The following is a 24458-nucleotide window of genomic DNA, read 5'->3' as shown; positions in this document are numbered from 1 at the left end:
GTGGTGTAAAGCATTTTAAACTGTCTTGTTGCTAAAACAACAGATTATCAGACTTCATATGTAAAATGTGTTGAGAGCCATGCATGCTTTTCTTTTGACTTTGACATTTATGGGCTGCTTTGTTTTTGTTTATCACTTAGAAAACAAGTAGAATGCATAGAGATGTGTGGCTGTAATGTCAAGAAAACATAACAAACCTAACCCTATTTAGTTGCTATATTTAGGATCTGAACTGTTTAGGATATTTATGATTGAATGATTTTTGTTTCATTTCAAGTTTTCTAACTTCAACTCTAAATGGAAAGTTTCTGTATCTGTGTAAGAATAATCAAATGTTACGACATTTGCTTATTTCAATCATGATAAGAATTGATCAACCTTCTTTAACCTTATGCTGCAGAAGTTCGAGATAAAATCAGTTATTCATCGTCTTGCATAAATGCAGTAAATACACAGAAAGCAAACCAAATGGATTTTGGATTCGCACTTGACTTCTTCCTGATCTGACATGAACGTCTTTATCTCGACTAAGTCACACACTTTAAAATCTTTATTACATCTTTTTTTTTTTTCTAATTTCCTGATGCCTTCTGATAACATGAAGCAGGATGCTGATCATTTTTAACCCCTCACAAATAGTATCTATCCTCTGTAAGAATATTAATAGTTTGACATTTCTCTGATGTAATGTGACATTCGACTCCCGTGATGGCTGCCGCTTCCACTGCTCTGCTGAAACGTCTTCAGGCTTTAAAACGGACGTTTGTCTCGTGTCAGGAATATCACAGAAAACCATGAAATAAATACAAACTGATAGACGTGAGCTAAGAATAACTATTGTTGTTATCATTTTATTAACAAAGAAAATATTTTATAAAAAAAAAATTACCTAATGGATTAAACCATGATCAAAAGATCACAGGTTATTTTAAATACAATCACAATAAAAATATTAAGTTGGTGGGTTAATGTATTAATATTATTATTATTTTTCAAGATTTTTTATTTACCAATTAGTGTGTATACAATAAACATTACAAACTGACAAAAATCAAGTAGGGGTATAGATCTCCTAAATAATTAACCCGATAACAGAAGGAGAAAAATCAATAAAAATAAAATAACCAAAAATAACCAAGCAGACTACAAAAACACAAACAGACAAATGAGGAGGTTTACATTAAAAGGAATATTTTGAAAAACAAGAATGAGACACAGAACATAATGAATTGGTGTCACAACAAAAATTACATTTTTTATAGCACATAACTGATGTTATAAAATATAAATTTTTAGACATTTAACATTATATATATGAAATATTAAAAATTATAAAATAATTATTATAAAATAATTATAAAATAACTTTTTATTCCAAAATTAATTTTGGAATAACATTTTGATTGTTCCTTATTATTATTATTTTTTTTCATGAATCTGAATTTATCAGGTTAAATGAAATGTTTTACACGTGTTATGTTGCATTTTGATTGTGGTGAAACAAATAAGAATAATTAAATAATCTTAACTTTAATGTTATGTTGGTTTTTAAGGTTTAGTGCTTACCTGTTGTTTTTCCAGATACCCCTCAAAAAGATTTTTATTTTATGGTTCATAAGTTCATAATTAGCATCTCTTTCATATCATAAATGTCAATATCTTAATTTAATCACACAGGCAATGTTTCTTTAGACAAAAACAGACTGACTTTTTATGTATTCATGCTTCTTTTGAATACAAGACAAAAACTGTTTTTGCTTTATTTTCAATAATCCATAATTTGAGTATAAACCATGAATTAGTGCATAAAAATAATAATAAATATAAATTGTTTAGTCTTACACAAATAGCAAAAATGTTGTTAGCTGCAGAACAAAAGCAATAATAATAAAAAATAGTTAGTAGTTCAATAAATTATAGGTATGTATCTTTCCATTAATATGATGTCTGTTTGTATTATTTTCATAAATGTTAATAAATTATCTGTGTCTGTGTTGAATTTATTACCTGGCTTTGTTAAATCTCTATAAGGTCTGCTGGGCCCAGATTTGTCACATTCTCACATCTCAAGTCATTTATCATCACAACGTTATGGTTGACATTTAGAGTTTGTATACATTATATGACGTTTGAGTTATGTTAAATTTGTCTGTTCATTTTTGTGAAAAAACAACAACTAAAAAAGTTTGTACGTTTTTCTTCCAAGCTGCATCTAAGTGTTTAAAGAAGGGCCGTCTGCTGCTCACAGGCATGTTGGCGGGCGTTTCCCTGTCAGTATAAAGTGGAGCAGATCATCATCAGACCTCAGTCGCTTTGCGCTGTGGCGACGATGTGGTTCCTGCTTCTGCTCCTCCACACCTTCGCTCACTTCGGGCCGGTGAACTCAGCAGGTGAGTTACGATTTTATTTTTACTTTTCATTTGTGACAGACGTTACACTTGATCCTGAATTTGCAAGAGAATATTTATTTTCATATCACACTGCAAAAACTCAAAATCTCACCAAGTACTTTTGTTCTGGTTTCTAGAGCAGATATCATGGTACACTTGAAATAAGACAAAACTGACTTACAAGTAATTTGCCAGCAAGATGCTGGAAAGTTTATTTTAAGTCAATAATTACTTAATGTTGATGAAAAAGTATTAGTTCCTTTCGTTTATTTCACTTCTAACATTGGAAAAATGTCTTGTTATAAGGGACCATAAACATCCTATTACATATCATACTTCTTATTTGGCTGTCTTTTTTTCCTTTGTCACTTTCAGTTGAGGATGTCATCAGATTAGAATATCATCTCTCACACTTATGAAAGTAAAAGTGTTTATTAAATATAAATGTTTTAACCACATTATTAAACATCCGCAGATTTTGTTTGATCATTCTACAATTAACAACAAAAGTTCTAATGTTTGGACTTTACACGCAACATTATTTGTTGTTATTTTTTTTTTTTTTAATAAAACTACATTTTTTTAAAAACAATATACAATATTATTATTACTTAATAATATGGCAGTATTAGGCAACAAGTCATTTTCTGTATTTGAACAGAAACTTATACAGATGTGAAATTCTTTATTTAGTAGTTGTCAACATTATGATCTAACTGTTAAATATTTGAGTTTTTTAAATTTATTTTTATTATTAAAACATATTCAGTCACAAGCAGAAATTTAGATTTGTTTAGATCCTGATGGGCCCATACCGATGGGCCCCATCATTAAATTGGGGGCATTTATTGATGCATTTGAACAAGTCAGTATTCAAATATATACATACATCAAATATGAATATTTGGTTAAATATTAGATCTTCTGTCAAGAAGCAATCTCAAATATTCAGCCTGAATTGTAGAAGAAAAATATTATTGGCTACAAAAAGTTGATTCTAAGGGATATTTGAGAAAAAGTGTGATCGGGGTGCTGTGGTTACGCACAACTCCCATATGGAGGCCTGAGTCCTCAATCCGGCCGTCGCCGGTTCGATTCCCGGTCTGATGACTTTTGCTGCATGTCTCCCACTCTCTCATTACCCACTTTCCTGTTTACTTACTTTCAAATACAGGCCACTAGAGCCAATAAAATCTTTGAAAAAATAAAATTCTTGTCTGAGGTCTGTATACATCTTGAAGCATGTATGTATAATTTCTGACTGTGCATATTACAGATAATACAAAATAAATTCAAACTTATGTACAGAGTCCCTTTTTATTTATTTATTACAATGGTTTCTTGAATAATAATTTCACCAAATTTTTTTTTAGAAAAGCTTCACATTAAGCCTAAACCTATCAAACTTATTTCCCATGATGACAGTATGTAAACATTTGACATGTTGTACTGTGAAAGTGAGAGTTTATTGCTTCAAAATGCTATTATTTTCTGCAAATAATTTAACTTAAAATAAACCATGAAATGTCTTGTAATGAAACCTAAAGCTTGCCGGCATATTGCCTGAGTTTTATTAACTTATTTTTTATTTCATTATTTTATAATTTTTTTGTGTGTCACTAATCAGTCAGGCTCTAACATTTCAGTGAACACACAAATAAATTATTATCTGAAACAATAATGTTCAAGGAAATAAGTCAAATTAAATTAGTGTAAGGATGCCTTTTGAGGTGTGGAAGTTTTATGGAGAGGATTTTAAAAAAACAACACACAAATTAAACCTCAGATATTTATAATAAATGGGTTTTGTATATAAATGTCTCCACTCATGTATCCACCTTCTTTATGAATATTATTCAATATTCAAATATTTTTTTTTTGCTTCAAAGAAAATATTTTGTTAGAAAGATAGATTATTACCTTTAGAACTTCAAACTACATATTTAGTAAGATAAAACTTAATATTTAGTTACCGTAGCTTCAAACTAAGTATTTAGTGAGTAACCTAACTTTTTAACTCCAATCTAAGTATTTATCTCAGGACTAACTATTTAGCTAATTAGCCAAGTCACTTGCCTATTAGAAGAAGTGAGCTGTCAAAATAAAAGCTGGATGCTCTGAACTTCTGCTGCATTGCTGAGGCTGAGTCACTTCAGCATCATGTTCACATGTTGGTAAATGTCTGTATTGCCATCTTTAGTTCTAAGCTGAAATATCGTACAAGTCGAGAGAAGAAATGATGATAAAAACGTGACATGAAGCGATTCGGTCTCACCAAAAGCCAGCTTTTATTTTGGTAGTCCACTTCCAATAATTTGTGTATTACCTTAATATTTAGCTCTGAATTTAAAATTTTATTTGAAGCTAAATATTTAGATTGTTTACTAATACATTTTTGACTGAAAGTTTGCAATCGGCAGCCCAGACAGAACCCTCACATGCATGAGGAGAACATGTGAACCCTGTCAGAAAAACCCCTGGCTGTGTTTAAAAGTGCCTACTATTCTGACTTGACTTGCAGATGGATGAAAACTTCTGACTGGTGCAAAACAAAGACTGCTTTTGAACATGATGCCGATGTGTGATGCTGCCTCTCAGAAAAATGCTTTTCTGCTTCATAAATCTCTCATTTTTAAACCAGATGCAAAACAAGGGAAGATCATCCTACGGAACGAAAATGACGCTAACCCCTGTGAAGGACATGTGGAGGTTTATTACAACAACAAAATGGGCTATGTTGGAGATAAAAATTGGAACAATAAAACTGACGAAGTGGTGTGCAAAACCACTCACTGTGGACAACCAATGGGAAACTCAAACGTGTACAGGTCCTACAGCCACCCAGTCTGGCTGAATGAACTGGATTGCAAAGGGAACGAAGCAAGTCTGTGGGAGTGTGACGGTTGGCCCGGTCCAAGCGTCAGCTTTTACCGAAAGCCCACGGTGAAGAAGGTCAAATGTTCATGTAAGTCTTTGATAATTCACATTACACGTATCCATGAACAACATAACCAATCAAAGTCCAATATTCTGTTTCAAAATGCTGAAAGTGTTTTTAACATTTTTTTTATAGATAATATCAGCTTCCACTTGGAACAACATAAGTGTGAAGGAGCGGTCAAGTACACAATTCAGTCTGACAAGAAGGAAACTGGTTACATCTGCAATGAGGGGTTTGGTAAGAGCCCACCTCAGATCCTCACAGTAAAACATGATTCTGTAAAAGAGTTCAAAGGAAAAATTGACTCGTTCTGAGTGGGAGGGTTCGGGTCTGTTACGCTGTGGAGAAAGTTAATGTCATACTGTATCCTCATTTATTTTTATTCTGATTCACATTATTGAGTAATGGCCTAAGTATTTTATTTTTTTTTTTGCCAAAAGTGATTTTTTTTCCCCCTCCAACATCACTTTTGATAATTCTGAGTGGGCTATTTTTCTTAGATATTATTTGTGAAAGTCGTATAAGTCATACTCTGAGTAAATAATTATCCCTCCTGAAAGAATTGGGCATGAAATGACCGACAAAGGCTCAAAAGGGAAGAACCAAACCCCAACGCTGCCCAAAACAAAATACACACTTTTATCTTTACAAATGTATAAATGTTTCTTTGATCAGAAGCAACAATAACATCATGAAAAGTTCGAGTGAAATTACTTCAGTATGTATTTTCTTTTATAATTTATATCAAAGACAATGTTGTCATTTCAAACACATCTTAATCATTTTTATATTTGGAGAAAAAAAGTGAAACTATCAGTTTAACTACTGACTTTTTCCTAACATTTTCCTGACATTTTTACAGTAGAGTTTTTGACAATGTAACAAAGCTTCTGAGGGATTTTGTGTTTTTAATATTTTCTTTGCATTCTTCTTGTGCTATTGCAGCCTTGTTCTTGAAATAATGCTTTATAATCACTCAGAAATGAATCACTTTTGAACTTTTCCTTCTTTCTATAATTATTTTCATGAATGCAGGAGCAGATGATGCCACACGTTTGTGCAAAAGCATTCCTGGCTGTGGGGAGACTGGAAAAATTGTGACATCTCAATGGATGAGGACTGAAGGATTCATGAGTTCGCAGCAGGGGGCATTCAAAAAAATAAATTGTTCAGGCATTCAGAACGTTAAACATCTGTGGCAGTGCATAGAATCACATCCCTCAAAATGCAGTTTGCCTGCAGCGGTCAGTTGTACAGGTAACAAACACTGTGTGATCCCGACATCATCTGTGAAACTGTTGTGAGACTGAAGCAGATGTAAATCCTTTGATTGGTTTTCAGACCACAAAAGATTGCAGCTGATAGGAAACACTTCCAACGTTTGCTCTGGGCAACTGGAAGAGGAAGAGAATGACAAGTGGAAAAAACCCAAAAATCAAACGATTCCTGACTTGTGTAAGAAACTACACTGCGGTGAAGCTCAACCCTCTCAACAGAATGCCACAAACGGCAATGTGCATTGCCCAGGTAATCCAGTTAGTATTTAGCAAAGTAGTTTTATTTGTGATTTTGTGATCAGTTCCCTTCCTCTTCATTTATGTATTTGTTGAAAATAATAAATTAGAAGAGCTGCATTTTGCACTTATTTCGTTTTTTCCTTTTTAAATTTATTTTTCTTTCTAAACAGACAAAGTGAAAGTCCTTCTGACAGATGACAATGACAGAGAAACCAAGTGTTATGGTTACGTCAAAATACAAAAGACTCAAAAGAATGATGAAAAAAGCCATGTTTGTGGTGATGACTGGACTGAGAAAGAATCTGAAATGGTCTGCAAAGAACTGAATTGTGGGAAGGTGAGTCTTCAGGGTTAACTTGCTGGTCTCTGTCGTCATTTTGATTGATACAGTGAAGCCCAAACATATTCATGACCCTGATAGATTAAGGTTGACCGTGATATTAGGTTGTGTTCAGCACATTCCTTTCAACTGAAACCAACATTAATGCTTTAGAGCAACTCAGGAAGATTCCAAACTTAAACCTGATAGAGAATCTGATCAACACCAGGACCTTCAAATACTTGAGGTCTTATATTTCTCCTATATTTGGCAGATTTGTCTTTGCTATCCAGATGATTTGTCTGGATATCAGTGAAAACTAGAACTGAATACTGAGAAGGGTATTAATAATTTTGACAGGCCATTTTCTAAAAAGTACATGACATAAGTAGGTTAAATTATTTGTTTAATTGAGATTTTTAAGGCTTAATAAAAAGCCTAAAAAGTCTTATTGTCACTGAATATGACTTTTCTAAGCCATCTCTGTTCATTTAAGCATCAGCAGAGTCAACATATTCTTTGAAAGATTATTCTCTTCATTTCATGTTATTCTTTTGTGTTTTGAAACAATCAGCCTCTTTGTCTTTTCTGTTTATTAAAAGCACCTGAAAGCTGCCATTACATTTCTTTCAGGTGATTAAGGAGTTGAAAACCATAAACGGAAAAAATGGGATAATGAACCATGTGAAGTGCACAGGCAGTGAGTCCTCCCTGTGGTACTGCAGAGCCGAACATCGCAGTCAAAAGTGCACATCTGCTCCCTATGTTGTCTGTCAAGGTGGGACTGCCAATCAGAAAGTTTTGAAGCAACTCAGTGACATCTCTAGCTGTCTAAAGATGGTTTTCAGTGCTTTAACCTTCTGTTTTCCACTTGGTTTCAGGTAGTCGGGAAGTCAGACTGCAGGATGGCCCTGGAAAGTGTGCTGGTAGATTGGAAGTTAAGGATGAAGGCCAGTGGAAAAGGGTCAGTAAGGAAAACTGGGATGGCAGTTATACAAAACACGCCTGCAAGCAGTTGGACTGTGGGGATGATGGAAAAGACAAATCTGATTCTGATGAATTCAGCCAGGGCACTGGTGAAATGCTGACCTTCAGGTGTCAACAGAGTGACAAAAACCTGGCTGACTGTACAGCCACTAACACCAACAATCAAAATAGGAATGAGAAAGCAGTGCAGCTAATTTGCAATGGTGAGTTGTTGTTTTTTCCCCCCTTTTTCTGTTTGTTATTTTAACACTTTAACACTTTTACTACCAGAAACATTCCCAGATGTTTCTGGTAGTAATAATAGAATGTGAAATATTTACAGAAACGATGCAGAAAGCAAAAGACACAACTGTGCATGTGTGTGAAAATAACCAAGGGACCATTTGAACCCCAGTTTAGTTTAACTTATGGGGGCCATTTCAAATTCTACTCTAGCACCACCGCTGATATTTTCAATTCTTGATCATTTTTTAACATTTACAATAACATAAATTATTTGATCAAGGAGTTGTAGTTACTTCATTCATCCAATTTACCAGAGAAAATAGTCCAATATCTCTTTTAAACTGTAGTTTGTAACTTTTACAAAAATATGTTTTTTACATAATTGTAAAAATTATCAGTATGTCGTGACAGTATAATAGGAGACAGATAATTCTCTGCCTTCTCCCAGTGCTAATTGTAGTAATACACCAGAAACCAAGAGGAGGGTCTTAGTGCTGTCAATCACTCTCGTACCCACCCCTCCCCTTTGATATCCAGGATAGAGTGGAATATCTTATGCAGGTTATCAACAAGCTCCTTCTAAAACAAACTCAACTGTGAAACTGAATCCAAAGTATTAGTTTAAGTGAGAAAAATATTTTGATTACTGTTATTATTACAATATTTGTGCGACAAAGGTTGAACTTTTGGTAACACTTTATTTGAAGGGGGTTCAATAAGACTGTCATGACACTGTCATAAACATGACATAACACCTGTCATGAACATGAATAAGCCTTCATGAATATTTATGACTGTTGTCATAAAGCGTCATTCGGTAAATTATGACACTTTTAATACAAAGTTGACATTATTCAAAATGTCTTTATTATGACAACTTGACATTAACCAGGAAATCATTACTGTTTAAACTTTACCTTTAATAACATAAAGTTACCTAATTTTTAAAGTGCAATCAGTAATACTTTTATAACAAATTCATATCAGTAATGATTTCTTGGTTAATGTCAAGTTGTCATTTGCAAGGTTTGATCTGAAAAAAGCTGCAGCTACACCTCCTTCATGGCTCTTGTCTTTGTTTGCACAGAAAACAAGTTGCTATTTCTGGATGGACCCCAATCATGTTCTGGCGATGTGGCGATCGAGTACAAAGAAGAACTCTATTGGCTCTCAGGGTCAAACGAAAGATGGAATAAAGAGTTAGCCAACAAAGTGTGCCAGCAGATGCACTGTGGGAACGCAAAAAGACACAATCAGAGCTCTCCTGGAGTCAAAAATCGCATGTGGAACGAATCATTTAGCTGCTCATCTGATCAGAAGTCAATCTTTGACTGCAACAAAACACAAATTAACTCAAGTAATTCAACTATTGCTCATGTGGAATGTGAAGGTAATCCAAATGCTAAACATATCAGCATATAATGAATTAGTTTTTTGGTGGAACTTTTAGAAAAAAACTAACCTTTTATTCTTTGTTTTCCACACCACAATAGGAAATATTACAGTGACTTTGCAGCACAAATGCTGGGGAATGGTCAGCATTTCTACAGGAAATGAGACCGGTTATGTAAGTGGAGAGCACTGGTCAGATACGCTGTCCAAGGAGCTGTGTAAAGAACTCGGCTGTGGGACTGAGATTCTAAAATCCATAAAAAAGCCTGGTACAGACAGTGAAATTAAGTTCAAAAGTCTGTTTAAAATGAAGAATAGCATCAATATGAGGCAGTATAGCATTGTTAAAATGGAGATGAATCCAGAATCCACAAAGAATCAAGATTCCAGGAAACCTGCCTATGTTGTTTGTAAAGGTATTGGCTTGTTTTTTGAAAAAAAAAAAAAAAAAAAAGTTAAAACTGGTACTATTTTCTTTAGTTTTCGCTAAATTTAAAGAAAAATGACCGTTTTTGTTTCAGGCAGCATTAAGCCAAGATTTAATGATAAGGATAATCAGCGTCACAAATGTTCTGGAAACGTTGAGGTGTCTTACGAAGGCCAATGGTTACCAGTGAGCAAAAAGACTCTCGACAACAAGGAAACTCAAAACACCATCTGTACGGAGCTGCAATGTGGCGACGGTCTGAGCTCAAAGCCCTACTTTGGGCCTAAACCATCAGAAAATCATGTCATCATAATACAGGAATGTTCACAAAAGACAATAGCCGAATGTCAAGTTGAAACGGCCGAGATGTCTGGAAGCAACAGCCAGACTTCAGACCTTGGAGGCCTCCACTGCTCCAGTTAGTGTGATTCTTATTTGTTTCGAAACATTTCTGCTTAAAGTATTTTAGCCATGTTCTCATATGATTCCTGCCGTTTGTCTTAGACTGGAAGACTTTGGCACTGGAAGACTTTGGCCCTTCACAGACGTCCTCTGAGAACATCTGTAAGGGAGACCTGGTTGTTTACTCCAACAAGGAATCTGAGCCCAAAAGAAATTTTGTCTCCAGTCAAGAGTTTTCAAAAGACGTGGGGACGAAGCTTTGTGAAGCTATGAAGTGCGGGAACTACAAAAGATACAGAAACTCAACTGAACTCCTCAAGGCTGACAATTGGTATGAAGGAATTTTTAAGTGCAAAAATTCTAACAATATCTGGGATTGTGAAACACAGAAACAGCAACGAGATCAGAATGAAACAGCAAAACTCTTCATTGAATGCGATGGTAAGATTTATTTTGTGGTGGATTATTCTTTAATAATTACAGCCTCACTGACAGTGTTAGAAACGTAGCTGTGAAAATAAACCATGATGGAAACAGAGGCTACAGACAAATTCTACAGCATTTTTGTTTTTCAACAACTACATTTTATTTTTAGGAAAAATCTGCAGTCAAATTTGAATGTCTATTGAAGCTACAGTTCACCTTCAGTGTTGTGTAAACTTCAATTGTAATACTTCCTCTGCTTCTAATAAGAACTAAATGCCTAATGGTCATTTGGCCTACTTAATTGTCATTTGGCCTACTTACAGATTTCTTCTATTTTTACTTCTTTGTCAATATTTCTGATCAAGCAAATTTTTAAAATCAGACAAAGATAACCTAAGTTATTACAAAGGGTATTTTTCAAAGGATGATTTTATTTATTAAACTTGTAGAACTCGATGTTTAGTTGACACAGTTGATGTTGTCTGCTCTATCTTCATTCAGAACAAATATCAGTTTGACTTTTTCTGCTTTTGTTTACAGGTGAACCAACTGTTAAGCTTTCAGCAAATGGAGAGCTGTCAATAGATAATGCTTCAGTCTGCAACAGTCACTGGAAAGAGGAATATTCACACATGGTTTGCCAACAGCTGGGAAGAGGCAATGCCATTCCTAATCTGAGCAAAAACCAACGTAAAACTCCTACAGTTTCCTATCATGTCCACTGTGAGAACCACAATTACCTCATTGGTCAGTGCCAACGAACCAAAGGGAGGTGCAACGAAGGGCCCGTATTTATCTACTGCAGCCGTAAGTGTTCATCCACCATATTCATCCATCCATCCATTTTCTTTACACCCTTGTCCCTTGGTGGGGTCGGGAGGGTTGCTGGTGCCTATCTCCAGCTAACTTTCCGGGCGGGAGGTGGGGTCACCCTGGACAGGTTGCCAGTCTGTCACAGTGCAACACAGAGACACACAGGACAAACAACCATGCACACACACTCACATCTAGGAGTACCTGGTGAAAACCCACACATGCACAGGGAGAACATGCAAACTCCATGCAGAAAGACCCAGGCTGGGAATCGAACCCAGAACCTTCTTGCTACGGGGCAACAGCAACAGCTCTACCAACTGCGCCACTGTGCAGCCCCCTATTTATTTATTTACTTATTTATTTACTTTTCTTGTCTGAGAATTTACTTCTATACTAAATGACATGTGAAATACTTGTTTTGTGTTCTTAGTCCACTGGAAAAGTCCCTTTTAAATGACCTGGAGCAAGATCTGAAAGAATATTTATTCATCATTATGATATTTATGTACTAACAAATTCAAATCAGATTATCTGGTGGAAAGGAACTGATTATTTTGCCACATTCTACAGAAGGGCATGTCATATGTTTAAAAAAAAAGAAAACTTTTTTGTCAGACAGAAGTCATGACTACATTTTCTGTCATGTTTAAGTTTCCAACAAATTTGTTTTTAATTTGACATTATATCTTTTTGAATTGCAGGTGACATGGAGTTTGACACAACATACAGGTGTGGTGGTGTGCTACGTATCAAATATCAGAAAACCCCAGATAAACCTGTGGAAGTGTGCCCAGCCAACTTTACAAGAGAGTTATCAGATAAATTGTGCAACAAATTAAATTGTGGAATTTTTGATTCAAACAAGAAAAAAGACATTCCACAGGTAAATCTTCAATCCTGTAAATATTTGGACAGGTATTTGAGTCTTACTCATTTCACGTAAAATAGTGTTAACTGAAGTTTTATTTTTTACAAGACCAAAGTGGAAAAAAGTTTCGACTGTGGCAGTTCCTACAAAGACCCGCGCTACTGTGTCTTAAAGGAGACCTGTCAAAATCCTACTTCTTTTTTCTGTAAAGGTAACTACAGCAGAGGACAAATATTCACTGGTCACTTTTAGCGTTTCATTGCAATATTCACATTTTCTCTCAGTTGTGATGCAAAGATGGAGGAAAGGAAATAACATCTAATGGCCTTCCTTCTGATTCCTGTTCTGATCTCAGGTTACCAGGAGCCACCAACACAACCTCCCCCAACGGAACCAACAGATCCAGTTCCTATTATTGTTGGAGTGCTAATTGTTCTTATCCTGGTTTCATTGATTGTGGTATTTGTGCGATACCGCATTAAGAGGAAGAACAGGAAATCCATGATGCCATGTAAGTACTCTGAAACCATTTCCACTAAATGCTCAGTAGATGTTTTTATCCATTAAAATAACAACTGTGGTTCTTTGTCTGAGCCCAAGTCAGAGTTTGAGCCAATGGAGGACAAAGGTGTGCTGCAGTGTGTTTCCTCTAGGGGGCAGTCTGTCTTCATGCTTCCTGAAATCGGACCTTGGCGTAATGTCCAAGAAAACACAATGAAGTGTTCTCATTGTTGAGCAGAACGTCAGTAAAGGGTTCTGTGGGTTACATTCACCATGAACCAACTCTACACTGATAGAAACAGAGGCAGGAATCTGATATTAGAAACAAAACTGCTTATTAAAAGAGTCTGTCTGAAAATTTTTCTTATGAGTTCCCCTTCTATATAGGTAAATGCAAAGTTAACATTGCACATACAATTCAAATTAAAACCTGAAGAGTTTTAATTTACTGTTTTTACTGTTTTTGTAATTTTATAACTTATCTTTTCACTTTTTCTCACTCTGTCATAATTGGCCTATATTTAAATGCATAAATAATATTTTTGATAACTGCTATGCCTCTGTGTTGTGTGCTGTCAAACTGCTTTCTCAGCTATTCCAGTTCCCAGTGATTTGACTAGACTCCACAGTCCCTCTGCATTTCTTGGCTTTGCCTCCAACAGTTTGATGCCACCTGTCTGGTTTTCTGTCAGATGAAGGTTCAGGGCTTGTTGTGCTGAAATCAAGACACTGCTCGCTTACGGCTGTTTGGAGTCATTAACTGTGTTTCCATCAACACTTTTTTTAATGCACATTTTGAAGTATTTCATTAGAAAATGATGAAATACTTCTCAGAATTCCTAGATATGGAAAATTAATTAACCTGTTTTTTTTAGAAACAAAAGACTGAGATTATTTCTCAATCTCTTATTTCTCTGAGATTGAGAAATAACTTTCTCAGTCTTGTAAAAATGTTTGCGGTGGTTTTTGGCTTTTCTGAAAAAGTGCTAAGATGCTAAAGTAAAGATGGAAACATATTTGCCAAATAAGTTCTGATGTAGTGAACGCTACCCACCTACAGGTGGGTCTGTGTCACGAGACTCAGAAACATTTCGTGGCCTAAACCTCCAGCTCCAGTTTTGAGTGATTCATTCTAGTTTGTGACGTTTATATCTCATTTCTTACAGCGACAAAACAACTACATGCAAACTGACAAAATTACCCATTAGTTGATTCGCTCCAAATCAGGGATGGGAATGCACCTAACTCATGTTTTTCTTTTTTTGCGACATTTTAAAGGTTCACTCAAGAATTCACCTAAGAATTGGATGGAAATGTAGCTACTGCTATATTTCCTCTTCAGAATGAGGCAACATGCTGAAGAGTTGCCTCTTCAGCATGTTGAAGAGGCAACATGCTGAAGAGGCATGTTGCCTCTTCAGCATGTTGAAGAGGCAGCATGTTGAAGAGGCAACATGCCTCTTCAACATGCTGACATGCCTCTTCAACATGCCTCTTCAACATGCTGAAGAGGCATGTTGCCTCTTCAGCATGTTGAAGAGGCAGCATGTTGAAGAGGCAACATGCCTCTTCAACATGCTGACATGCCTCTTCAACATGCCTCTTCAACATGCTGAAGAGGCATGTTGCCTCTTCAGCATGTTGAAGAGGCAACATGCTCTTCAACATGTTGAAGAGCATGTTGAAGAGCATGCTCTTCAACATGCTCTTCAACATGTTGAAGAGCATGTTGAAGAGCATGCTCTTCAACATGCTGAAGAGGCAACATGTTGCCTCTTCAGCATGCCTTTTACTAAGGCATGTTGCCTTAGTAAAAGGCAACATGCCTTTTACTAAAAGGCATGTTGCCTTTTAGTAAAAGGCAACATGCCTTTTACTAAAAGGCATGTTGCCTTTTAGTAAAAGGCAACATGCCTTTTACTAAAAGGCATGTTGCCTTTTAGTAAAAGGCAACATGCTTTTACTAAAAGCATGTTGCCTCAGTGCTTGTTAGATCCAAAAACAAGAATTTTGCTTTCATCTTTTCAAAAATGATGCCTAACGTCTGTTTGGGTCAGTTATTGTGTTTCTCAAAAACAATGTTTGTGCCTTTCTTTTAAAGTTCAAAGAAGTCTTTTAGTTTTGCCAACATTCTATTTGTATTGTTTTTTTCTTTGGTGGTGAGAGTCATAGGTCACATTTAGTCATTTTTCAACAGTGAAACTTTGTGAAAGCAGGTTGCTGACGTTGAACTGCGATTACTTTGAACTCGGTGGTCAATTTGGACGTTTGAGTCTTCTGACAGGTGTTTCCATTTATGTTTTTGTTTTTAGTGTTTTAAAATCTATCAGTAAATTTCTGACCTGTTTCTAAAGCAGCAGATATGGAAGAAGCAGACTGGGATAGTGGAGAGTATGAAGACGTCGACAAATCAGATGAAATGGGAAGCTTCAATCGTGGCAGTAAGTACAACTAAGCAGTTCATTTCAATAGATTTAAATTTATTTATCTTTTAATCTTTGAAACAAAGATGAATGGCTTATGAACGGCCATTAATATTCAATCAGCAGACGTTTTGCTTCGTCTGAGCTCTGAGTTTTTAATGTAGGATTCAGATCCGACTCAGACGTGGAGAAGGAGAGAGATGTGGAGAGCAACAGGTCCTACAACTATGACGACGTGGATGAGGTGACCGAGGCTCAGCCTCTCACACCTCAGGGCTCCGTGGTCCGAGCTGCTAAAGACCAAGACCTGCAAGACGGGGTTGATAAGCCAAGTGATGGAAAGTTTTCATCCGGTTTCAATCATCATTCCAATACGCTGAATTCACCTGGCTGACTGCTAGCTGTTTGTCTTTGAACAGACGGTGTGACCTACGAAGTGGAAGACTCACAGGAAAACTACGACGACATCGATGCCAGCCCTGAGAACGCCAAAACCACAGCCGAAGTCCATGACGGGCCCAAGCCTGCGCCCGATGACGATGAAGAGGGACCTAAAGACCAGTTCCAGAAAAATGAAGACGTTTTTCAGGACGGGTGAGCCTGAACTGGGTGAAAATTCAAATCAAACAGAATTCTGGTCAAAGACAAAATGGATGACCCCAAAAACCTGTCTTCAGTTTAACATGAAAACTAACAATAATGCAGAATGTTGAAAAGCTGAATGTATTTCTGGGAAGAATTATAGACAAACTGAAACTTTTGTATCTTCAAATTATGTATATCATACCAGAAGTTGCAAAACCGATTAGTTTAATACCTTACATTAGAGCTTTATTTACAATAAAGTATTAGAGCCAGGCTAAGATGTTTTTTAAAGTCATATTATTACCAGAATAAAGTCATAATAGTAGGAAAATGAAGCAGTAATTTTATGAAAACTTATACACCAAAAATAATAACAAGTTAAAATGAAAAATGTTGCACGTCTTGTGACTAACTAACTAATTTGAAGAAGTTATGCTTTGCCATCGGTTTTACAAATAAGAAAATATTTCATCTTTTAACACATCACCAAACTAGCTGAGCTGGTCACTTGACTAGCTGATGGCATCATAACTCATAATGATTTTATTCTCATAACTTTGTGACTTTATTTTCATATTATTGTGACTTTATTCTGGTGATTTAAAAAAATAAAATGTCAGTCTGGCACATTAGACTCTCTCCTACTTTTTAAGTGATTTACTTTTTAGCAATATGAAAATGTAAAACAAACAATAAAAATTAGATAAACAGACAATAATAATACAGTACATAATACACAATAACAGTATATGTTTTAATTTTATTGTGCATTTACATGACTTACATCTATTACCCCACAACATATTTATCTTTTCTTAATATTAATACATTCTTATTGTGCGGTTTTTACTCAACTGCATAAACTTACTGTAATAAATGCTACGATATTTCTAAACATTTCACTGAGAATATGCTACTGAAATATTAGATTCCTTATTATTTATTCTGGTTTTGACCACATCTGTAGCAGTGGTGAGAATTGTGTCACAGTGTTTTCTCTGCTTTATCATACTGGCTGTGAAGAGTGAGAGGTAGACGGAGAACTCGTTGGTGTTCATTGATAATCCTTCCCTGTTAGTTTGTTCCTGATCTGGAGGTTCGCTGCATTCAGAGAGATTAGACTGTAAAAAAGAAACAGCTAGCCAGTTTAATTAGTTCCTTCTCACTATACAGGAATGTGCTATATTTAACTAACTGCTAGGAGTGCTGGTTCCATATTAGTAAGAAAGTTAGTTAGTTAGTTAGTTAGTTAGTTAGTTAGTTAGTTAGTTAGTTAGTTAGTTAGTTAGTTAGTTAGTTAGTTAGTTACAGTTATATCTTGTACTTTAGTGAAGTTATTGGAGCATGTCATATTTTGTTTATTTTCAACTGTAAATACAATGTATGTAAAAAACCAGCATATATATAAAATTACTTTTGTCATTTTTTTTCTATTTTAAAGATTATCTAGATTTGTCCAAGTTGTGTTTTAGACAAGCTTTTAATTACAGCTGTAAAATTTTAAGTTTGTTTTAAAAAAAAACTCATTGCAAACTTTTATCTGTATTGTAGTCCTGCTATGTGTTTTTATGACTGCTTTAGGATCACTCGTTGTATTATAGTCCTCGTATACAATACATCCACTTCATATATATTGTCTTTGTAGTAAGCAAGCTGTTTGACCGATAAACTGAAATAAAAGTCATATTTAGCACGTCTCAGCTCTTCATATGGACAGTTTTGTGCTTACTCAGAGGTTTTCTGTGCTGTAATCTTTGGCACCAGGTGGAGCGCCTCAGATTCTGCAGCTTTCTCTGGAAGCAGCTTAGATGTTGAGTATCAAACTGTATGTTTAGTAGATCTTATATAGTTTGATACACAGCACAATAAGCTGTTTTATCCAACAGACATCTAGTTTTTTATTATTGTTTTACGGTAAGTATAACTCATACTACAGCTGTTGTCCATTTTTCATAAATCACAATAAGGTTTTGTTTTGTGTTGAACCTTAAAGGGGCAGTATTATGTAAAACCTACTTTTTTGAGCTGTACATCATGTTATAATGTTATGATTGATTCTTTCATACGTATTTGGGAAATGGCAACTCTTCAGCTGAGCAAAGTGTCTGGTTGGACCGAGCCCCGCCTTCTGGACGCAGCTTCTCCTCAGAGCTGCAGTTTCCAAGCTTGTGAGTTTCCACCTCATACAGCCAGCAGTCCCCCAGTCAGCTCCTTCAGACTAGCCAGCAGCAATTAGCCAACCCCTTGGTGGAGTGGAACTATGCATTGAAGGTCATGTGTCAGAAAGAGCAAGTGTCTGTTTTTAAAGCAACAGAGGCCCAATTTCAAGGCATTAATTTACAAAGTCACATTTCTTTTTGGTCATATTTGTTTAACAACTAAAGTTAACACAGTTACTTGATTGTGCTATAAAATGGCACTTTGTGCCTGAAAAACATAATACTGCCCTTGTAACTTTTTCAACAACCATTCTCTCCCAGAGTTACACAAAGGCACTTGGAGTCTTCAAATGTTTCAAAGAGTAACACCATCCGCCAGGCGGTGACAGATCTGCAGGAGTCTGATATGTTTAGCGAGAACAGAGCCAAGAGCCTCTGAGATCACTGAGGCCCTGATGTATCCACAGGGACTCATTTGTATCCACCGGCCCTCAAGTGATGTGTCAACATCATGCCCAGCCTCTCCACCGGAGGCTTAGCTGGAAATCATGATTTAGCATTAACTCTGCTTTGTGCCTGAAGCCTAAATAGACACAGTGGACACATACCTATTTTTTAACAGAGACTATTTTTCATTTTCTCATAGCTTGCAATCAGAGTTTAATGTACAAACAAAGAAAGTGGCAAATGCAAGTCAAAAACCTCCTGCCTTATTCTTGTAGTTGAATAAGGCAGGAAACAGAGCCAGACCAAGTTATAAACAACTGAAGCAGCTGCCAAGGATGTCCACCCCTGTATGAGGCCCAAAGAAAGAGACCTGACTACAATCTGACAGTCTGTGGATCCAAGAGACGCGCCTGACGGCAGTGGTGGGAAGTAACGAAGTACAAGTACTTTGTTACTGTACTTAAGTACAATTTTCGTGTATCTGTACTTTACTTAAGTAGATTTAATAATGGGTACTTTCTACTTTTACTCCACTACATTTTACAGTAAGTATCTGTACTTTCTACTTCACTACATTTCTACAAAACTGTCGCGTTACTCGTTACATCCAAGTCGCATTGCTCTTTTTTTTCATTAAAATGTGAAGTTCAGGGACTTAAGGTGGCGCCGTAAAATCCAAGCAATAACGTGACTTACATGTCTGTTGTCACCCATCGCCTCCCCCTTTACTCGCACACGGAGCTCCAGACATGCGCAGTGGTTTCCTCTGAGCGGGAGAAGATGTCTGTCTAATCGTCAGTAACATAATAGCGCTGCAAAAATAATAAGATATGGCGACATGTAAAATAAGCAGCGCTTCGCTTTCACAGACGGTGGGGACTTAGTCCAACTTTTAGCATCACTGGGAAGGAAAGCTTAAAGAAAGGTAAGATCTGTGGACGTGATGCTAGCAAAGCTAGCTGTACAGAGACACATGTTGCATCTGGATGAAAAAAAGTTGTCACTAATGCCCTGAATTATTGTGTGGAGGTGTTGACTGAGGTGTCGTTTATATGGGACAACGCTGTGACCAAAGTGCAATATAGTGATATGACATTCAGAAACGATCCGGTTCTTCTGGACAGATCTTTACTGATTACATTTATTTCAGCTCTAAGTATTTAATATCTAGGTGTTTTATGGGAATGTGGATCTTTCAGATCAATTTGAGAAGCAATTTTGATAGGTAAAACTTAATTTTTTTGTGTCACGTAGCGCGGGGTGCTGGTCTTGACTTGCTCTTGGGTAGGTGGTCTTGACTACCACACTGCTACTGGCTCCTTGGTTCACATAATGAAATTGTATTAGGGATTAGGTAATGCATTCAGCAAGTACTTTTACTTTTAATACTTAAGTATTTATAAAAGCCAGTACTTTTTTACTTTTACTTTTACTTAAGTACAAATATTAATGTGGTAGTTTTACTTTTACTTAAGTACATTTTTTGAGTACTTTCTCCACCACTGGCTGACGGTGAGGACATCAGAGACTTGGAGCTCATCACCAAAAATAAATAATCAAAAGCAGGAAGACACCTCCTGTCAATTATACTTTTGTACAAAGTATAAAGTTGTACAAATGATACACAAATAGCAAGGTGCACCACCTGAGGAAAACATGGCATTTTCAGGAAAAAAAAACAACAACAAAAAAAACAGAAAATATATATAAAAAACACATTTTCATGTTTTTCACTCAATAATATATTTTATCTATAGTTTTTATTTTCAGTTATAATCACATAAATTCTGATTGAATTTGGGGAAAGTTCTATTTCAGAAAACATTTATGCAACTTTTGAATTGTTAATGTAATATTTTATTAGCAGTTCAATCCATTTTATTTACAGATATTTTTCCCAAAATCGTCATTAAAAGAACAGTACAAAAAAGTTTATGATTGTTTCAGAACTTTACCCATGGTGAGCAGGTCCAGTTCTTGTCTTCATTTGCGTAACTCTTTGGTCAGATGCCTAAAATATTCCTGGAAGTTACAAGTTAATATGGTATTTTTTCTTGGCAAAATAGCAAGTTTGTATTTTGCTTGGTAAATATGAAAGAGAGCCAGAAGGCAGCCTACGACACATTTTACATATATATTAGTACAAATCTAACAGGCAAGGCAAGCACAAGCCAAAGCCAAATGTATTTACAACCAAACATTCACTATGCTTAAAATACATGCACTTAAACCCCTTCTGTAATCTCTACACATATGCATTAAACTGCATGGTGCTTATCTAGTATAAACATCAGAGCTACAAGTGAGGACTTGAACTGATCTTCGTTTGGTGGGGTGATGGAGGGGCATCATGTGACGATGAGGCGCTGCGGTTATGATTTGTTTCCAGGAAATGTTACATATCTGCCACATCTGGAGGTTATCGTGATAAGCAGGAAAGCTCAAACTATAACACATCTGAAAAAAATGTAAAATACTTGAAAAATGTAAAATGGTGTGTAATCGCTAGAGGTAATTTTCCAGGTGAGGTAATAAGAGGGTATAAAAGTATATACTGCCTTCTTACACATTTTGTTACGTTCTTTTAATCCATGCTTGGTGTGTGAAGGCCAGCCCAGATCATTTGTGAGTCAACTGTCCAGAGTAGCTTCACAGGTGGATTCACATTGACTGTGTAAGTGTGAGCATGGCAGGCCTGTATGCCAGAGGTCAGAGGTCAGCTGAAACGACTCCAGAACAGTAATGTCTTATAAAAGCATTTAAAGCATTTAAAGGTTCAGGCTCCTGGCCAAATTAGCTTCTACATACTCAGCTCTGATGGTGAAAACTGATGCAGGAGATCCATCAGTGGAGTGTCAGCTGCAACAGGCATCAGTGATGGAGGTGAAGGGGCCATTTACAGTCTGGCTCCTGGGGTAATGACTCCAAATAAAAGTTACATAACATGTTATGTGATCATGTGTCACGATACAACCAGCATTTGAGGGGCCCATTTCAGCAATAGCCAGAGTTTTGTTGTTTTTTTGGCAGATGCAGCTTTCATAAGCTGATCTGAGGATCAGTGTCTAATATTCATGCATATTTTTTCATGTTTACACAGAGTACATAACTGTGACAGGATATGTAGTTACATATACAAAACCATGGTTTAAATTAACAGTAGTTAATTTAAAAACAATTAATAACCCTTAGATTCTGAAGTTATGGTAAATCAAATAAGATTTATTTATGATTGGGAATGACACAAATTAAAATATAATCTTCATCATGATATCAGATTTCAGTCTGGACTCTGACTGGCTCGCTCCAAAATGTTAATATTTTAACTCCGAAGAAACATTTAAGTCAAATTAAAATATTATTTTTTCATTGTTTTTCTTTCAGTAATTGTCATTTCTATTTTTTTTTCTAATCTGCCTAAATAGAAAATTTAATAGCAGTATGAAAAATATAAAAAACCAAAACATTATTATTACTATTAAGAAATAATAAAAATAAAATACATGTCAGAGAATCTTCTGTCAATTCTGTCACCATGTGGTTCCCCACCCCCCCCCACCCCGTTCACCTGGAATCGCCTCAGCAATTCCATGTATCCACAAAGAGAACAAAAGAAAGAAACATTATTTCAGTTCCTGGAGAGAAGTCAGCTGAAACCAAAGTTAGCAAGTCTACAAAATCTGTGACTGGAAATTAGCCATATCGTCTCTCAACTCTTGTTAGTAACTTTCATATACGATCATCCCTGGGTCAATATTAGAATGAAATATTATTTCTGCCTCACTAATGGTGACACCCGGGTCCCAAGCTATGTGGGTGATCAGGAAAAAATGGAAGTAAAGGCTCATGGTGAATGTTACATTTCACAGGTATGCTAAAAATATTAATAAAAAAAAATCACAATTTACCATGGGTAACAAACTTGTATTAACGATTTTGATGTTGCACCACGTTATCTTTCCAGGGTTCGGTAACATTCACATAGTCATCATCATCATCATCATCTGTGCTTTCATCTTCTTCATATCTTTGTTCTACTGCTTTGTGATCTTCTACACCAACAATGACTTGTCCTAAGTTAATGTCTGCGTCTTCATAATCATGATCATCATCACTTGTTGACTCTTTGTCCACCTCCAGTTTCTTTACTGAGCGAACTATATCTATATTTTCATAGTCATCCTGATCATTCTCATCATCTTTTGTGTTTGGCTGCTGGAAAGACACTGAAACGAAAACAAAGGGAGGAGATATTTGAATAAACACAAAGATAGATAGCAGGGATCTTAATTTAATGTATCTCTTGCTGAATACAGACTTTGGTTTTGGTCAGATGGTATGAGCCGTTTAGAGCAAAGTTTCCTCCTGCAGCCCAGGCAGACTGCTAGAGACACCAGCAGGACCAGCAGCAGGATTCCACTGGAGACTGAGGAAACCAGCAGCAGTGAAGAGGCTAGAAGAGAAAATACTTGGTCAGTTTATTGCTAGCCCTCATCATCTATCAGCCATCAGAAGAGACGTTGGTGTTTTATTCATGCATTGTAGCAAGAAGTCCCTTATATTTGGGAGCGATTATGTGCGCGGCGTTTTTGGGGAAATTGTATTTGCCCATTTTCCAGAAGAGCTATGGATTCAACATGTTGGGATAACAAAACCTTTTATGACCTGTGTGATACTGTGAGAGCTATGGTGAAGCCAGCTGCACATTGTCCAAAAAACTACAAAAACTGTTTCCATTGCAGCTTTGCTAAATACTGTACATCTGTTTCAGTATGGCTGATAAACCACGTCATACTAGCACAAAAATTTTACAAAGAAATTTGAGTTTTTTTCTAAATTGGCGTGTTTCCATTCAACAAATTTATTTTCATAATTTCAATTCATGCAACTTTATAGTCAATGAAAATACAGCTGGTGACAATGATGAAATTACAGCAGGCAGAACTAGAGATTGGAGAGCTCAAGAGAGGACATGTGAGGAGAACAGCACTAAATGGTAGTGTAAAAAATCTGAAAAAATAAGCTTTGAGACTCTTTTAATAAATAAAATAATTGTTTGAAAACAGTGTTTTTACCTTTAACTTTGATTAATAATAATATTACCTTTCACAGGTTGTAGAAATATTATTTAACTCAAGTCTATCAGATGAAAATATTCTCTCAAATAGTTACTTACATTTGATGATGAGAGTAATGGGTTCTGCCTCATCAGAACTGAACCTCTGTGTAGTCATGGTAACCTCATACACACAGCTGTAGTTGCCCTGGTGTTCAAACTCAGCAGCTGGGAAGTTAAAAGAGGCTGAGTTGTTGACTGCTGGCCTGGTTTCTGTGATGTTGGACCCAGAGAAGATGAGAGAGAAATCTCCCTGAGGATATGTGGGGTTAATGGAGCAAGTGAAGGAGAAGCCGTAACCCTTGGTAACCTCTGCTCCTCCTGGACCCCAGACCAACCCTGCATGTGGGGATGTCAGGGAAATGTTGGGACTCTCCAGACTCACTGTGAAAAAAAAGTCCTGACTGTTCAGAGTTTGAGAGATGCAAATCATAGGATTCATTGACTTCAGATGTTTTTTCTCAAAAAGAGTATACATTTTAAACAATTCATTAACCTGCTTACTTTTCAGTATTTA

The 24458-nt window shown here is 36.1% G+C and overlaps 2 protein-coding genes and 1 non-coding gene across 3 annotated transcripts in view; 1 reads left to right on the top strand and 2 right to left on the bottom strand.

Moving 5' to 3' along the window:
- Positions 1–2298: 2298 nt before the first annotated feature.
- LOC106931573 (scavenger receptor cysteine-rich type 1 protein M130) lies at positions 2299–17916 on the top strand. Its single transcript, XM_015009762.2, has 19 exons — positions 2299–2390; positions 5032–5355; positions 5464–5568; positions 6367–6588; positions 6673–6858; positions 7019–7185; positions 7801–7945; positions 8049–8357; positions 9467–9769; positions 9873–10187; positions 10293–10616; positions 10703–11041; positions 11567–11833; positions 12544–12725; positions 12819–12921; positions 13066–13221; positions 15566–15652; positions 15799–15972; positions 16054–17916. The coding sequence occupies exons 1-19, from the start codon at positions 2330–2332 to the stop codon at positions 16230–16232; spliced, it is 3948 nt and encodes a 1315-aa protein (XP_014865248.2). The 5' UTR covers positions 2299–2329; the 3' UTR covers positions 16233–17916.
- Positions 14847–15075, bottom strand: LOC148158257 (small nucleolar RNA U3). Its single transcript, XR_015763881.1, has one exon. It is a non-coding gene; the product is annotated as a small nucleolar RNA U3 (small nucleolar RNA).
- A 3864-nt stretch (positions 17917–21780) lies between the features above and the next one.
- LOC106931577 (scavenger receptor cysteine-rich domain-containing group B protein-like) overlaps positions 21781–24458 on the bottom strand; it is a 32409-nt gene continuing 29731 nt past the window's right edge. Inside the window, exons 7-9 of the mRNA XM_088007489.1 lie at positions 24002–24325; positions 23144–23278; positions 21781–23051 (exon numbers count right to left, since the gene is read on the bottom strand). Of these exons, the coding sequence (XP_087863615.1) occupies positions 22753–23051; positions 23144–23278; positions 24002–24325 (758 nt within the window). The 3' untranslated portion in view covers positions 21781–22752. The remainder of the gene's footprint in view (positions 23052–23143; positions 23279–24001; positions 24326–24458) is intronic.

The sequence above is a fragment of the Poecilia mexicana genome, unplaced genomic scaffold, assembly GCF_051168715.1.
Source record: "Poecilia mexicana isolate PSO_F unplaced genomic scaffold, ASM5116871v1 scaffold_7, whole genome shotgun sequence".
Taxonomy (NCBI): Eukaryota; Metazoa; Chordata; class Actinopteri; order Cyprinodontiformes; family Poeciliidae; genus Poecilia; species Poecilia mexicana.
The sequence above is the reverse complement of the archived record's forward strand: the minus strand, read 5'-3'. Positions and strand labels throughout refer to the sequence as shown.

Coding starts and splice junctions, on each gene's coding strand:
- LOC106931573 (XM_015009762.2), top strand. CDS start 2,330: ATGTGGTTCCTGCTTCTGCTCCTCCACACCTTCGCTCACTTCGGGCCG. Junction 5,569..6,366: donor CATCTGCAATGAGGGGTTTG/GTAAGAGCCCAC, acceptor TCATGAATGCAG/GAGCAGATGATGCCACACGT. Junction 6,859..7,018: donor CGGCAATGTGCATTGCCCAG/GTAATCCAGTTA, acceptor CTTTCTAAACAG/ACAAAGTGAAAGTCCTTCTG.